Source organism: Mustela lutreola, chromosome 6 (genome assembly GCF_030435805.1).
Source record: "Mustela lutreola isolate mMusLut2 chromosome 6, mMusLut2.pri, whole genome shotgun sequence".
Taxonomy (NCBI): Eukaryota; Metazoa; Chordata; class Mammalia; order Carnivora; family Mustelidae; genus Mustela; species Mustela lutreola.
The window spans coordinates 82,993,521-83,011,299 of NC_081295.1; the positions used below are offsets into that span (position 1 = coordinate 82,993,521).

Genomic DNA, 17,779 nt, shown 5'->3' on the forward strand with positions numbered 1-17,779 from the left:
GTAAGAAGGGCGTTTTGAACAGGATCTGTCCATTAGGGGCTTGCAAATGGGGCACAAGGGTGACAGATGGTCAGGTCGCAGTATTAAATAAGGTAGCAGAATAAGCCTCAAGAAGCCATTAACAGTTAAGGACAGTTTGATAGCAGGGAAGTAATTGTTTCACATGCTTCTGGAAAAGATAATTGTGAGAGAATGAGGCTGGGAAGCACAGGGGTACAGTAGCCATCCTGGAAGTTAGGATCATACTTGGACATTTTATCAGCCATGATATTAAAAAAACATTGCATCTATCTTGGAGTGTTTTCTAATTTTTTTCTTTTGAAGATGTGACTTCCACACCAGGTAAAGGGGTCAAACCTAGAGCATTTTAGGGGAATGCATGTCTGGACATTGCAGGAGTGTCCTGTGGTGCCCTTCCCCTCGGGGTTAGCTGACTGGGCCTGTGGGGATGGACTCCAGGCCAGGTGTTAGGTGTCCCGACTGCTCAGTTCTGGAGATGTGGCAGTGAGCACAGAGCCTCACACTGAACTAGGCTGTGGACCTACGCACAGCTAGACAGCTGAGAAGCTGGTGATGGCATTTTCCCTTTTCCCTGATTTATACTCCTTACTACTTGTCAGATTTTAGGCTGTGTGTGGCCACCTCTCCTGATTACTCCCTGACCATCCTCCAAAGCTTGGGTCAGACACTGGCTAGAACAATATTTGAAATGTTCCAGATTGGAGTGGAATATATGGATATTTCTTTGCTCAAAGCAATGCCTCATGTATTCCAATAGTGCCAGGAGATTTTCTGATGCTGGAGAGGTAATATGATCCAGGGCCCATGGCTTCAAATCAAAATAATAAGAAGGCAAATTTTGCTTTCTGGTTCTGAGCCTTTCTCCTGGATTCGCAAGCCTTCATGTCCTCCAGGTATTCTAGACCTACACTGGGTGACATTTCCGTGGATAGACCTCATTCATCAATTCCTTCTCACTTTTCTTTCTTTCTTTCTTTTTTTTTTTTTTAAGATTTTATTTATTTATTTGACAGAGATCACAAGTAGGCAGAGAGGCAGGCAGAGAGAGCAGGGGCAGGGGTGGGGGAAGCAGGCTCCCCGCTGAGCAGAGAGCCCGATGCGGGGCTCCATCCCAGGACCCTTGGATCATGACCCGAGCCGAAGGCAGAGGCTTAACCCACTGAGCTGCCCAGGTGCCCCTCTTCTAAGTTTTCTAGTCACGTTAAAACGTATAGTTACCTGTTTTGTGATCCATGCCTCATGGCCCTCTTCTCCTTTCGTGATGGGAAATGTATGATTTCGGTAGTATTATTACCTTTTAATTGAGGCCCTTATGAAAATAATTTCTTAACCAAGTAGAATGGTTAATAGGCAAGGAATATCTTGCCCACCCTGACTGGCCTTTCGGGGAGGACTTTTGTGGGAGAGATTCGGACATTAATCACAGCTCACCTTGTGGGTGGCATACAACTTGCTCGAAGTGGAATGGATCATATCTGAGCATTGACCCTAATGAATCGGGTTTTTTAGACTTCTTGATTTCAATTAGTGAAAGATGATTCATACCTCTTGGTTCGCCAAGGTGACTGAGTGCAGGGAGCCGAGGAGTGGACACAATGATGTTTGTGTTTGCCAAAGATTGGTCTGAGAGTTAAGGAGGAATCATATTGGAGAAAGGCTGGCAGATCAATAAATGGTCTTTTTTTTTTTTTTTAAGATCTTATTTATTTATTTATTTGACACAAAGAGGGATAGTGAGACAGAGAGCACAAACTGGGGCGATGGCTGGCAGAGGGAGAGGGAGAAGCAGTCTCCCCACTGAGCAGAGAGCCCTACCCTCTGGCTCCATCCCTGGATGCTGGAATCACAACCTGAGCTGAAGGCAGAGCTTTTAACTAAAGACTGAGCCCCCTAGGTGCCCCTAAACAGGCGTTTTAAAAACTCACCCAATGTGAAGGCTGCACTGTCTTATTTCTACCAACTCTCCTGAGTCATGTGTGGCTGAGTTGGAGACTGTTTGCCAACAGTGCTCAAGGGAGGGAAGTCTACACAAGAAAGAAGTGACATCAGAGAGTGTCTTTCTACAGGAAGAGGAAATGAAAGGGTGTGGTTTCAGGGGGCTGGAGGTATGAAAATAGGTGGAGGCAGGAATGGCAGGCAGGCTGTTAGAGCTTTTGTTTTTCTTTCCGTTCTTTGCTACTTTGGTAGCTTCTTAAGTCTAGAAGTGAATGCTTAATTAATTGTGTTCCTTTAATCCCTCATAAGGGAGAGGATGCTGCTCAAGCACAGTGAACCTGGATTCCTAGGGACCTTGGGAGCTGCGGGAAGGACGGGCGGTCTGGGTCCACAGAGCTGATGTCAGCAAGAGGGAGGCACACTGTTCTAATTCAGGCTTCTCTGAGCCCCGTATCTTCAGCTGCGACTGGTCAGGCTTTAGCAAGCACTCCAGTGAGTGAAAAGGCCCACGATTTAGATTTACTTCCTTCAACTCCTATTAATCATTGACTCCTGTTTTGTTATAGATTCTCTTCTCCTTAGGAACTGGGTCCCGCCCCACAGTTTCAACTCACTCCGATCTCTGCAGACTTCGGATAAGTGTGTTCTAGACATTTATCCTCTTTGCATCCCTGCCCCTTCATAAATTAGATGCAAAGAAAATAACGTTCAGTCGAGGCCCTTAGGAAGGTAGCCAACTGGTCTCATTTAGGGAACAGGAGTTGCAGCTCCTAGCTGTAGTACCACCTTCTATCCCTTATTTTGAATATTAATAAAAATATTCAATTTATACTTCAAAAAGATAAGACTCTTTTCCCCATGCTATTTACATTTTTTTTGGTTGTACAGTTTCCTGCTCACTGTGTCACCATTACCTCTTCTAGTTCCTGAGACTGCGCCTTCCATTAGAAATATTGAGAGCTCGAGTCCAGACACCGTGGAAGTCAGTTGGGCTCCACCCCAATTCCCAGGAGGACCCATTTTGGGTTACAACTTAAGGCTGATCAGCAAAAATCAACAATTAGATTCAGGGACACAGAGAACCAGTTTTCAGTTTTACTCCACTCTACCAAATACCACTTACAGGTAAGAACGAAGTAGGGCAAGGAAGACGGAGCCAACATGGCTGTGGGCATGATCATTATTTAAGAAATAATGGCCCCAAAGTCATTTAAATGTATTTGGAAAACTCCCATTGACTTTGTGCTGTTGGGTTGATGTTACTGTAATTTTCCTCAAGTTTGTATGTTTGTTGGACTACAGTGTCCTAAGCAAAAACATTCTGAAGTATTTCTTTTGTATTCAGGGGGTCCTTACAAATAGGCACCCATAAAGATATTACAAACACCATAAATACCATTTCTTCATTTAACCCAACAGGAAAAAAAGAAGGAGGTGAAATTCCATTAGTGGTCTTTTTTCATTAACCATTAGGGGAATTATTTTATTATTGTTAGCTTTTCCAGCATTTACGGAGGCCTCTTTAAATTAGGGTAGGAATGGGGGTCATGCAGATAGCAGAGTTCAGTTTTTGACCCCTGTGACCCTGAGCTGTTCTCTGGGGAATGCAAACAAGGTCGTGATTGATGGTCATCTCAGGGCTGCGCCCTGGGACTGGGTAACTAGATACATGCATTGCCACATTGTTCTTTAAATAGAAATATTATTGCTCCTTCTCTTTTTATCTCATGTTCACACCATGCCATGTGAAACACATCTCTCTAAATTGTTTTTGGAATAGGTTTTCCATTGCTGCTGTAAATGAAGTTGGTGAGGGGCCAGAAGCAGAATCTAGTATTTCCACTTTATCCTCAGCAGGTACAACCTGGGAGTGCCCCTTCTGTTACTCGGGAACTGGGGGTGTGGCAAGGGTGGGTTCGGATCTCAGAGTCCTGGCTCATCTGGTTGGTCCCAAGAACCCTACCTCTTCTCCCCAAATCAACACTGTCTTTTGGGACTTGGTAAGCTCCAATTTTAAATGAATCCCATTGAGTAGTTGACCAAATAGAAGTTACTGGACCCAAAGATTTTAAATGAGCATGTAGGAATTTTAGAATTTGAATGAAAAATTTAGGGATAAGAAAATGGCCTCATACAAATCCTTAGTTTCAGATGAAACACTCGTGATTATGACTTACCTTGAGTGCTTAGGGATACGTGTCATCTTTCTGCCCTCTCCCCCATTTTGTACTAGGTATAATCAATTAATACATATCAGGTACCTTTTTCTTCCATTCTCCGTTAGGTTTTTAAATGTATCTGGTCTTAATAATTTTAATTTTATTGTTTCAAATATTCAATATACCAAGTTAGCTTTTGTTATTATTTTGTAAGTACTATTTTTTTTTCACTTTGGCATATGAATGAATGCCTGAGAGATTGAATACTTATTGTATGATGCCTGTGTGGGAAACAATAAATGAAAATGCTTTCTAAGAAGCACTGGAAATATTGGGGACACGAGTAGGAGCCTTGAACACCACAGAAAGATTCAGAATTCTAGGAATCTGTTTTCTATTTTCACCAGAATTCCTTTGCTGAATGGACAGCCCTTTGCCCCAATCTGCACACGTCTTTGGTATTGAGTGTCTGCTATCGCCAGCCTTTGGTTTTTTGGCTGTTGCAGGACTCTAGGAAAGGAGAGGCATTTTTGTTATGCAAGAAGCATCGAGGGACGAGTTAAATATAGAGCAGGTTTAAGGCTGTTGTTCCTGCAATTATTGCATAACTTTAATTAATTGCCCTTCATGGACGCACCCTGCACCAGTCTCCAGCTGAGTGGGACGTCAAGCAGAGTTCTGCAGTCCTCAGATTTCATTGCTCTAAGGACTTTTCTCTGGCCTCAAAGGGAGAGATAATTGAAGACCAAACAGAGACAACCAATGTCTGTCTGGTGTTACGCAACAGCCCAGTCTGGTGGGGGCTGGACCACCTCCCTGGAGCAGTCACATTCTCAGGGCTGTGGATAATGAGCTGAGCTCTGGCTGGCCCAATGCCGTTGAGAATGGTGATCCCTTACGTGGTGTGATTTTGTCAGCGTTTAGGGGCACATACATATAAAGCCTACTTGATTGACCTTATACTGCCCGCCCCCCATCATGGAATGATGTGATTTATGCTGCAGTTGAAATGCCCCTGGTGCCTTCAGAGAAAAATCTGACCAGCCTCTTTTGAGCATTAGTTGCCTTGCTTTGAAGGGTGGTAATGATTTTTTTGTGTGTCGATGTGCATGTGGTTGGTCTGCCTATAAATCATGTTATTGTTTTAGTTCAAGAAGAGGAACAGTGGCTCTTTTTATCCAGAAAAGCTTCTGTAAGAAAGAGATCTTTAAAACATTTAGTAGATGAAGCCCATTGCCTTCAGTCAGAGGCCATACACCATAATATTACAGGTCAGTATGATCGAAAGAAATGTTTCCTTCGTGAGAAAAAAAAAAAAGACCCAGATTGACTTCTATTTTGGTCTCCTTATTGAAAATTAAAGAAATAAATTTTCTGTCACATAAAGTTCTTTTTGATTGTGATATTGTAACAAACATGTGTTTGTATGGCTCTTCTAGGAATATCCGTTAATGGTCACCAGCAAGTCATCTATTTCTCAGAAGGGACTCTCATATGGATGAAAGGGGTTGCCAACATGTCTGATGTGTCTGACCTGAGAATATTTTACAGAGGTTCAGGATTAATTTCTTCCATCTCCGTAGATTGGCTTTATCAGAACATGTATTTCATCATGGATGAATTGGTTAGTCTGATTTAATGTGAATAATTAGATATTGACACTCACATGCATATCTTGATGTATCTACAGGGAAACATAGTTCTTTCACTGAGTAAATACTCATTGAGTATTTACTGGGTTTTAGACATTAGGTTGGCACTGAGTCCTAGATCTGGTCTATAGAAAGGTCTGGACTTTGCCTAAGATGAGTCCTGACCTACTGTTAAATCATCTTTATTTGTAATTTTTCAAAGCCATGAGTTTATTGCATTAATGATAATTCATTTTTCTTTCTTTTTTTTTTTAAAGATTGTATTTATTTATTTGACAGAGAGAGATCACAAGTAGGCAGAGAGGCAGGCAGAGAGAGAGAGGAGGAAACAGGCTCCCTGCTGAGCAGAGAGCCCGATGCGGGACTCGATCCCAGGACCCTGAGATCATGACCTGAGCTGAAGGCAGCGGCTTAACCCACTGAGCCACCCAGGCGCCTGATAATTCATTTTTCATAAGAGAGTGGTGGTACCTATGCTATCACTGGGTAAGACCACCGATCATGAGGAAAATCAGCTGTAGGCATTTTAAATTATATAATAAACAAGGGTAACTTCAGTAGTCTCAGAAAGTACCGTATTACTGAAATCTTTGAGAAGATAGTCCTGATGTGTTTCAACATTCCTTCTTTCAAAGGGACAGGATTATTACAATCACCATGACTGGAAGTCTATAAACTTGGATACAGCGTAAATCTTAAAAATAGTTGAGGAATGTCGGGCCAGCTCAGTCGGTAGAGCTTATTACTCTTGATCTCAGGGTTTTAAGTTTGGGCCCCATGTTGGGTGTAGAAATTATTTAAAAAAAAAAAAAAGAAAAAGAAAAAGAAAAAAAATCTTTAAAAAATTCAATTGGTTTCACAAACCAGGAAAATAGGTATTTGTATTTCATTGATATAAACAGGATGCACATCTGTTAGGATATAAGATATAAAACAGACTTTTATGAGGTTTGTTTTTTTTTTTATACTTTGAAAAGTGATCAGTGACTAGTACAATTCACAGAACAGATGCTCAGGAAATACATGTGCTTAGGGAGGGGATGGGGGTTGGGGGACGCATTAAAAAAGAAATACTTCTTGGCCAAACTGAATACAGACAGACACTGATCTACAGATACATGCTTGATTCTCTAGGTGTATGTCTGTGATTTAGGAAACTGCTCGAACGTTGAGGAAATTACTCCTCCCTCAATTACTGCACCTCAGAAAATTGTGGCTGATTCGTACAATGGGTAAGTGTTAGCCTTATGAGTTCTCTTCCTTGGCAAGAATCGTTGGGAAACTTGCTTGATAATGAAACATCATAGAACCAGAGAAGGCAATCTATGTATCTTATTTCAAAGATAATTAAATCTAGGCAAAGTTTGGATTTGAGAGAGAAAGAGAGAGAGAGAGAGAGCAGGAGCTGGGGAGAGAGGCATAGGCAGAGGGAGAAGCAGACTCCTCCTGAGCAGGGAGCCGGACACTGGGCTTGATCCCAAGATCCTGGGATCATGACATGAGCCAAAGGCAGCCATTTAAGTGGCTGAGTCACCCAGGTACCCCAGTGAATTGATCTTTAAAAAAAAAAAAAAAAAAAAGGTTGCTCATTATTGATCTGAAATCAAATTCTCTATTCACATTTACTCATAATTTACTGGGTACTTATTTTGTCTTACTTTGTCTTGTTACTTAAGTTTTAATGAATCACTGATTTGAGAATATGTTTTACAAACACCGTGTTGTAGAGTTGTAGTCCTTTGGACTCCCTGAATCTTGTTTTTCTCATTTGTAATAGTGTAAGATCCTATGAGATGGAATTTGCTGCTGGCATTAACCCCAAATGATTTGTTGTATAAATAAACTTCACCCACTAAATAAATAATAATAAATAAAATATTATCTATAATAAATGTAATAAAGGTAATAAACTTCACCCACTAAATCAGTCACTCAAAATGCATCTCAGTGAGGTCTTTGGTGGCTCTTTTTTCCATTAGATAAAATTGATTTGTGCTTAGATTTTGAACTGTGACTAGAAATGATGATGATAATATTAATTGGTAATTCTAAGTGTATTACTTCCAAAAATTCATTTAATTCTTATTCAACCCTATGAGCTAGGCACTTTTATTATCTCAGTTTTATGGCTAGGAAGGCACAGGTTAGTAATTGCCCAAGACCACACAGCTCTTTTGCAATGAAGCCAGTATTTGACCTCTAGGACGTCTTCTGATCATCTCCTTATACACTAATAGAGTTTCTGTAAGATTCAGCATATAACTTTTAGCAACACTTTGTATGTAGTATCCCTAAGGAATTGCAGATGTGTGAAATCACTTATTCTCCTGGCATTAGAAGTGGTTTCCTCTATGCTGTTATTTGCACCATTGAATTGTTCACTCATTGAGTTTGTCCTTACTCTAAACCTCTTTCCTTCTTCCCCACCCTGCTTCTTCTCCTTCTCACCCCTTCCCTTTCCCCTACTCACCCACCCCAGCTCTGTGCACCTTCCCTCTCCAAAGTGGCCATGAGGGTTGAAAACCTGCCTTCTCTCTGCTTTGGTGCAAGGATTGTAATCTTCACCCTAAATCTTCTTCCTCTTGTCTACTCTGAAGTCCATCTATGTTCCCTTAATAGCTTTGAAGTTGGGAAACTAAAGCAAACAATTAAGGGCCAAGTTCTTTCTGCTTTTTGCCTGCTACAACCCTCTCAAGGAAAAGAACATAGCGTCACATCTCAACATAAAATTTATATTTCAGTATGTTATTTTAGCACAGGGGTGGAGCATATTGCTAAAGATTTGGAGTAGTCATGGAGGAGAACAGGGATGGGACTGAATAGGACAAGGAAAATAATTTGACAGTCATGATGAGAGGTTGTAACCCTGTCAGTTCTGGGCTTGTGAGAAGAGAGATTTACTAAGAAGAAGTATATATATATATATATATTTTTTTTTTTTTGAGAGCGAGAGGGATGGGGTGAGGCAAAGGGACAGGGAGAGAGAGACTCTTAAGCAGTCTCCATGCCCCATGTGGAGCCCAATGCGGGGCTTGATCTCATGATCCTGAGATCTTGACCTGAGCCAGAATTAAGAGTCAGACGCTTAACTGACTGAGCCACCTAGGTGCCCCAGCAGAAGTGTACTTTTGTTAATATCTGTTTCCATGTTTACAAATTCTAAATTAGCTTCAACCAAATTAATAGTTTTATGTTTTTTTTTAAATTTTATTTACAGATTTGGTTTATCAGTGAAATATTTTGGTGATATTTTCCGTTTCATTATTAATAATGCACCTGCACCATTATCATGAGATTGGCTCCAAATTAGGTAGTTTTTTTTTTCATTCTTCCACTGGCTGCTTCAAGCACCTGGGTGGTCCATCCTAGCTGTTTTGCTGTCTTGTGGGGTATTTCTTCATGATTTGTAAAATGATAGCTCTATTGACCTACACTTAATTGTAAATATTAAATGAGGAACGTAGCCCACTATAAAATGCAAGGTAATTTTGCTAGATATTTATAGCAAAATAGTAACTGGTTTTGAAAAACGGGTTAAACGTTTTTGCTTTCTCTTATTTTATCCTTTACAATGCTTGGGGAAAATGTATAGAAAGAATTAGATTTAAGAATATGTGCATTTTGGAGAGAAGTGTTTTACAATAAAAGATATGTTTAGTCATGTCATTTTTATATACTATGCTTTCCTTTGAAAGCAGGCTTCATTAGAAAATCTTGAAGACCCTTTCTCTTCTTAAATTCTGATTCCTGGTAAGTCACTTATCTAATTGAAAGACAAAGCATTGTAAGCAAGGCTGAAATTTTCCAGTGTTCCAGCTTCTAACTTAATTGAATAGTGCATATCTCTAGTAAGTACCTTTACCCTTGTGCACCTTGGGACACCCTAGGCTTAGTGACTGGTGAGATAAACGGTTCTGATTGCATCACAGGACAAAGCAGGGGGCTGAGGTTACTCATCTGCGCTTGCATTGGATCACATCAGGTTTCTTCTTTTGATCCCATGTCAGGTATGTCTTTTATCTCCTGAAAGACGGCATTTATAGGGCAGCCCTCCCTGTGCCATCTGGTCGGGACTCAGAAGTCCTACGTATTGTGGAGAGTTGCACATTGAAGGACTTTGCAGTGAAGCCCCAGTCCAAACGAATCATTTACTTCAATGACACCACTCGTGTCTTCATGTCGACGTTTCTGGACGGCTCCGCTTCCCACCTTGTCCTAGCTCATGTCTCCTTTGCTGATGTGAAGAGCTTTGCATGTGAAAACTACGACTTCCTTGTCACAGATGGAAAGGCTGTTTTCCAGCAGGACTCTCTCTCTTTTAATGAGTTTATCGTGGGTTGTGACCTGAGCCACATAGAAGAGTTTGGATTTGGTAACCTGGTCATCTCTGGCTCCTATGCTCAGCCACACCCCCTGCCAGGCCGCCCGCAACAGCTTTCCGTGCTCTTTGGCTCCCACCAGGCCCTGGTTCAGTGGAAGCCCCCTGCCCTCGCCATAGGAACCAGTGAGTACCCCTCCCCAGCATTGCTGGAAGGAGGAAAAGTTTGAATTGCTTGACATTGTGACTCACTTTTGAGAACCTGTATGTGACTGATTATTCAGTCGTCAACCAAAAGTGCTATTTAGCTCCAGAAAAAGTGCTTATACATTTGTTCTGCGTTTATTGGTTTTACATGAGGAGGATGTCTATGTTTCTCGTGTATATCCCAACACAGTAGTTGCAACATTTATTGAATGTCTTCCAGGAGGCAGGCACTAACATTCTGGTCTGAGTGACTATGTTAGCCAGAGGGATAGAGCAGGTGGGTTCAGATCTGTATCCATCCAGACCTTGCATGAATTGGAACAACTTCCTAAAACTCTGTGAACTTGAACTTCTATCTCCAGACAGGTGGTGTGTGTGGAAGGTAGGCAGGTGGGCTTTGGAGCCGGCCTGCATGGATTTAACGGACAATCTTGTCCTTTTTTGGTAGAATAATCCATGGGCACATTACCTAAATGTTCCATGCATTGGTTTTCACTCCTAGAAAATGGGAGCGTTAATTCTGTCTTTCATTGGGATTGTCACACAGATTAAATTAAGGCGCGTCAGTAGACCACTTAGCGTGGTATCTAGCATAGAGGTCGGCAAACTTTTTCTCTAAAGGAAGGACTAGATAATACATATGCTCAGCTGTATAGACCATATGGTCTCTGTCATAGCTACTCAAGTCTGTCGTTGCGTGTGTGAACAGCCCTAGATAATATGTAAATGAGGAACTGTGGCCGTTCCAGTACAATTTTATAGACAAAACAGGCACATTTGGCCTGTGAGCTGTCGTTTGCCAACTTCTGGTCCTAAAGTATTGAGCAAACATGGGCCATTTTTGACTTGAAGACAAAGCTAATTAGGCCCGTTTGCTGTATATTTGCACTACTCTAGAGACAATTTTTGTTGTTGCTGTTTGGTTTAGTACAGTTTGGGCTTCTAGGAGGAAGATGCTGTGCAAACACTGAGAATTATATTAAAGATTCGTCATTAAACATTTGTTTATTAGGAGCATGACTACACCTGGGGGTGTTATTTGACACCCCTCTGATAATTTTATGCAATCACACATCTAGCTTTGACTCTGATTTGTTGGAAATGATGTCCCCTTCGAGGGAGCCCATACTACAGTGTGGCTGGAGTGGAGTGTCCCAGTCATAGCATCAGACCAACCTAGTGGGGTAGCATGTTTTATGGGCCTGTTACCCCTCCACTCAAGATGAAGCTATAGATGAAGTCATTGGTAACCCTTTGTTTGCTCTTGCCTGTTGCATCCTTGTGAGTATTATTGTTTAACTCTTTTGATTAGGCCCCTCTGCCTGGCAGAACTGGATTTATGAGGTGAAAGTATCAACTCAAGACTTTCCTGAAATCACTCATGTTTTCTCGAACATCAGTGGGACCACGCTTCATGTGCCCAAGCTGCAGAGTGCTACTAAATATGAGGTTTCTGTGAGAGCCAGTTCTCCCAAGGGACCAGGCCCTTGGTCAGAGCCCTCGGTGGGTACAACCCTGGTACCAGGTGAGGACATGTTCTGGATTTAGGGAGTAATACTGACAACATAGGTTTATTCTCTGTGTCCTTAAGACTCCTCAACTCCAGTGTGGTAAAGAAACTAGAAGAAGGATGCATGGATCTCTTGATTTTGTGTTTATTATCTGGATGAGGAAGTCAAATATAGCGTTGTGTCATATTTAATTTATGTTTCTAAATTATTATCTTAACCTTTTCAAGATATTTTTAAGGAAATGATATAATTTTCTTCTTCTTTATGGCTTCCTTCTTTCTTATGGTTTAAGAAGCAATAATACCCCTTGAACTCTGAAAACCACGGGGAGAGAAGTTGAGGGGTGGTGAAATATGCTGAACTCCACCCTCTTGGCTGGAAGAACATGGAAAGAGAATTATACCATTTATACTGCTGTTGTTATCACAATGACTTCTGGGTGCTCTGTGTGGAAACATGGCAACCAGCAGCCAAAGGGAGAGGGGAAATTGTGCCATGACTGTGACATTGCTATAGAGGCAACATTGCCACACAGTTCTCTTCACATTCAATTTCAATTATTTATGTAAAAAACAGAAAATATATTTAACATGACAGATAATTCTATTAAACAGATGTAATCACTCATATCCTTCCACTGTATTTTTCAAAGTCGACAGTCTTTTATTTTATAAAGAAAATCTTAGGGTATGAGATGTGTGCCTTAAAATGTGTGTTTTCTGTGATATTTCTTTTAATTTCCTTTTCACCAAACAGCTTCCGAACCACCATTTATCATGGCTGTGAGAGAAGATGGTCTTTGGAGTAAGCCTCTGAATAGCTTTGGCCCAGGAAAATTCTTATCCTCTGATATAGGAAATGTATCAGGTAAACACCAAATCCTTGCTCATCTTGGATGTCAGGCTTTTACATATAAGACCTCCTAAGCTCTTCAGTATGTCCAAAGAACTGAGTGTTTTGGTATTAAGTCAATAATGAAAGGGAAAAACATGGACTGAACTACATAGCCAGTGATGCCATTAAAAAAATGTCAGTTCTCCCATATGGATGTTATTTATTATTTCATAAAATGTGAGGCTATTTATTGATTTATGCCCATTTCAGTATGGCTTTGATATAGTTCTCCTGTATTTGAACCTCTCAATGTTATCTCGAGGTAACAGCCTATCTGCTTTCACTAAAACAGCTTGCTTAAGTAATTTACTATGTTTGCTATAAGACTGAAGCAAGGAATGGTTGTGTGAAGTTCTGAGTGAAGTAGAAGAAATAATTTCTTGACAAAGAGGTCTACTAAGTAATAAGTGGGGAATTTTGCCTAGAAGATCTTAGGATGAAGGAAAGTCTTCATTGTGAGATGGTGACCAGTGAGCTTGCCTGTAGAGACATCTCTTTAATCATGGGGATTATTTGTTCTATTTGCTGGGCCACTCAAAGTAAAACATTTCCGACCAGTAGAGGACAGTTGTCATAGCAGAAAGAATGATGCGTTGGAGTTGTCTTGAATCTGGGCTCCTACTCTTTTCATCTGGGAGGCCTCTGGCAGAACAGATGATCTCACTGAGTCTCAGGTTTACAGTCGAAAATGGGGATAATTCCTACTTCATATCTTTGTTTTTAGATTTAAGTGAGATATGTTAAGTGCCCAGAACCATGTTTGGCAAAGAGGAGGGGCTCAGTGAATATCAGTTCCTCTCTCTAGTCCTGTGGGTTGAGATTTTGAAAGAACACTATTGAAACATGGCTCACAGATTCCTGAAGTTCTAATGAGATCATGTTAGTGTGTGCCTTAACATTATATGGAGGTATATGTGTGATTTGTTGACTCACTGCGTTTATGCTGGAATGCACGAGAAATAACTGCTACCAATTCACTTTGTTTTGAGACATGGATTGGTATAACAACAGCCTCTACTACAGCGACATGAAAGGTGATGTTTACGTGTGGCTGCTGAATGGGACGGATATCTCAGAAAATTATCACATATCCAACATTGCAGGAGCAGGGGCTTTAGCTTTTGACTGGCTGGGTCAGTTTCTCTACTGGGCTGGAAAAACGTATGTGGTAAGTTAAAGCTCAGCATTCTGGATGCTGTAGCACAATACTTATCCTTTAGTGACTTAAATGTCATTTTCATGATTTTTTTTTCGTATTTGTATACCACCTGTGCTATTATTTATTTAATATTCATCTTACTCAGATTTACTCACTTTTTAATTAAAAGGGATTATACGTAAAGGAAGCTTTCAATTGCTATTTGGTACACTAGTTATGTATTTTCAATAATATCTTAAGTATATGAAAATGTTCATCTGTGGGTCAGTGTCCTGGAGGAAGGTGACACACTCCAAAGGCATGATTAAAGGAAACCCAATGAAGGGACTGGTTTCAAAGGTGTGGAGAGGGTTAAGGAAAATGAACAGAGGATGGTGAAGCATGTCCCTGGCTAGTAAGTGTGGGAAGATATAAGGGCCTTCAGGCATGTGGGGCCTGTAGGGGAAGAATCTGGTGAGGGCTGGAGCTACAGAAGCTGCTGACCTGAGAGCCAGCCACTGTCACGAGGTATGGTCTGCCAAAGAGCGACCTGGGGGTAGAAGGACCCCAATCCTTCTTTCCTTCTGCCTTTCCATCTTCTGCTGGTGCTTCCATTGGCTGAATGTCCTTGGAAGCCAGAGAATGAGTCCAGCTTATGCAGGCTACAGCACCAGCTTCTGAGGACACAGAGTAGGGCAGAGTAGGTGGGAAGTATAGCTGGATACAAAATGAAGACATCCTGCACATTGATGTAGTAGTCCACTTTGAAGAGACAGATGGTTAATGATGAGAATACTGGTCTGACCGATCAAGAAATAGGGTACTGGAATAATTTTCTAATCCATTCATTTATTCATTCAATGAAGATTTATCTATTCTCAATGTGTTGAGAGCCATCAGGATAGGCATGGGAGGGAATATAAAGTGAATAGTAGACATGGACCTGCTTTAAAAAATTCAACCTTATGAGATACAATTCACATACAATCATAGCCACCCTTTTATTGTACAAAATACATTGTTTTTTAGTATGTTCAGTGTTGTGAAAACCATCGCTACTTCTTGTTGTTCTTTTGATGAGATCAAATACATATATACAATAATAGAAGAAGTATACAAAGTGATGTTTAGAGCCAAAGCAATGTGGTATAGTCTGTAAGCGCCAATGTTATGTGGGTGGAATGGAGTTGAGTGGAGTAAATTTGAGAATGCTCCCTCGAATGTATTAATTTAAAAATAGTTTTGAAGTAGAAGAGTGGATGTAAAAACATCTTTCAAGTATTTGCTCTGTCTCTTATAAAATTGCTTAATTCCAGGAAAAAGTACTTCTTTGAAACCAGTTAACTTGTGATAGAAATCCTTTATAATGTGAGGGTTACAAAAGCTAATATTTTGAAGATAAAAGTATACACTGTCTGACACATAGTAGGTATGCAGTAATGGCCGTAACTACTATCAGGGAAATATACTGATAGACATGAGCAAGGAGAGAGGTCATCATTTATCAGGATGTGTACATCTTTTCAAGACTCCAATCAAATGCGTTCACCTAGCAGTGTTTCAGTTGTCTGGTTGTATGATTAGGAAGAATAAGAATTTAAGGAAGAGGGGGCACCTGGGTGGCTCAGTGGATTAAAGCCTCTGCCTTCAGCTCGGGTCATGGTCTCAGGGTCCTGTGATCGAGCCCCACATCGGGCTCTCTGCTCAGCCAGGAGCCTGCTTCCTCCTCTCTCTCTCTCTGCCTGCCTCTCTGCCTCCTTGTGATCTCTCTGTCAAATAAATAAATAAAATATTAAAAAAAAAAAAGAATTTAAGGAAGAATTTTAACTAAAAATCAATTTGCTTCCCTTTTTTCTAGGGTCATGAAAAGAGATGAGCTCCACAAGGGTGTTCCTCATGACTAGTATGTTCCCAAGGGTTTGCACATTACCCAGCACATCGTGCTAATAAATATTTGTGATTGGATGAATGTAGCAATTTACTAATGATTGCAATAAGCTACTCAGAAATAACCATGTCATGTGAAAATTATTAACCAATCATCTAATTATGTTTTATAGATACAAAGGCAGTCTCTGTTGACAGGGAACACAGACATTGTGACTCATGTGAAGTTGCTGGTGAATGACATGGTAGTGGATTCAGTTGGAGGTTACCTTTATTGGACCACACTATACTCAGTGGAAAGCACCAGGCTAAATGGAGAAAGTTCCCTTGTACTACAGGCACAGTCTTGGATTTCTGGGAGAAAGGTGATGAATTAAAAATAGGATCTGATCACTTACAAATATTCAGTAGTGCTACTGTGTAATTAGGACAATAGTTCAGGTAGAATCTGAAAGGAAATACTGAGATGTTAGTATAACCAAAATTTCTCTAATTCTTTCATTTACTTGTCATAATGGATTAAACAAATTAAAATACAGTATGGAGAATTTTGTAATTTGCTTTATCTTAAATGGACTGACACTTAAAAGCATTTTAATTTATGACTGTTTTTAGAGACCTCAGGAATTGTATTGAATATTTTAGAGCTTCTTGTTGGATAATAATTAGATGTTTTATTACTTTCCATCATTTTTGGGTACAGATTGCTTAGATATTTTGTTATAGTTAATCAATTCTGGGTACTGACTGCTATAAAAACTTTGGGGCTCCTAGGCAAATTATTTGATTTCTCTTTGTTTCCTTATTTGAAAAATGGGAATATTAGCAACTGTCCTACTCTTAGAGTTATTGGGGTCTTGTGGAGTAGGGAGGGAAAAAAATGGGACAAGATGGGATCAGGAGGGAGACAAACCATAAGAGACTCTTAATCTCACAAGACAAACTGAGGGTTGTTGGGGGGTGAAGGGTAGGGATAGGGTGGCTGGGTTATGGACATTGGGGAGGATATTTGCTATGGTGAGTACTGTGAAATGTGTAAGACTGATGATTCACACACCTGTACCCCTGGAGAAAATAATATATTATATGTTAATTTAAAGAAAGAGAAAAAGGAGAAAAAAAGATTAAATGAGATAATTAATGGGAGATACTGAGAATAGTTCCAGGGACACAGTAACCATTTGATAGTTAAGTCCTTATCACTGTAACTAAATCTGAAAAGTACACCTAATATAGGAATGTATCTAAATACATGTTACTTTCATTCTCTTGATCTTCATCTTCTAGAAGCAATACCTATTTTCTCGAGACCCTATAGCTATTCATCTATTTGACTTTTGTGTTTCCTGATCATGTTCACTATAGGAATTTAGAAATCACAGAAAAGCATGAAAAAGAAATAAAGTGTTCATACTATTTCAACCTAGAATATTCCTTAAAATTTTTCTTATTTTTAATCTTTTTTTCCCTGCCAGTAGAGATAAAATGCACATAATATAGACATACCAGATCATTTGTAAACACATTATGAGCCACATGATCCCAATTCCAGCATACGTAGACTGTAATTCCTAGAGTATTTAGAAGACCTTATTTGCATATACAGATTATAAAACGGATATTTAAAAGAAATAAAGATTTATACACATATCCAGAGATTAGTCATTTCTGTCAAATCGTGAAAACATCCCTTAATTCTGCTTTGGAGTCACTTGAGTCTGAATACAGGAGAGTCTATTTTTTATGTATCAATAATAAGTGAGAGGACAAAGCACTTTTATTTGTAAAGGCATATGACAGACAATATTATCTCAGCAGTAACTTTCTGTCTATTCCTGGGACTTTGTCAGTAATCTCCCCCCACTGCTGCAATCTGGTCATTTGAGACATATTCACGCAGGAAAGTTCTAAAATGGCTCTGGAGACTTTTCTGAAAAGGAGTGAGAAATTAGATTACTCAGCATGTTTGGGGAAACACACCATTCCCTAAATCCCCACTCCAGATTCTCTCATTGGCTGGTGAGTGTTGTTGCTTATACAAATCTATGTTCTGGGTC

At 40.1% G+C, this 17,779-nt stretch overlaps 1 protein-coding gene across 2 annotated transcripts in view; it reads left to right on the forward strand.

The window, feature by feature from the left end:
* The window catches only part of ROS1 (ROS proto-oncogene 1, receptor tyrosine kinase), a 123,918-nt gene that overhangs the window by 23,461 nt on the left and 82,678 nt on the right, over positions 1 to 17,779 (forward strand). For both annotated transcript variants that reach the window (XM_059177740.1, XM_059177741.1), the window contains 10 exons: positions 2,880 to 3,081; positions 3,737 to 3,813; positions 5,264 to 5,386; positions 5,555 to 5,739; positions 6,902 to 6,999; positions 9,775 to 10,271; positions 11,605 to 11,817; positions 12,560 to 12,670; positions 13,687 to 13,865; positions 15,896 to 16,087. In XM_059177740.1, the coding sequence (XP_059033723.1) occupies positions 2,880 to 3,081; positions 3,737 to 3,813; positions 5,264 to 5,386; positions 5,555 to 5,739; positions 6,902 to 6,999; positions 9,775 to 10,271; positions 11,605 to 11,817; positions 12,560 to 12,670; positions 13,687 to 13,865; positions 15,896 to 16,087 (1,877 nt within the window). The remainder of the gene's footprint in view (positions 1 to 2,879; positions 3,082 to 3,736; positions 3,814 to 5,263; positions 5,387 to 5,554; positions 5,740 to 6,901; positions 7,000 to 9,774; positions 10,272 to 11,604; positions 11,818 to 12,559; positions 12,671 to 13,686; positions 13,866 to 15,895; positions 16,088 to 17,779) is intronic.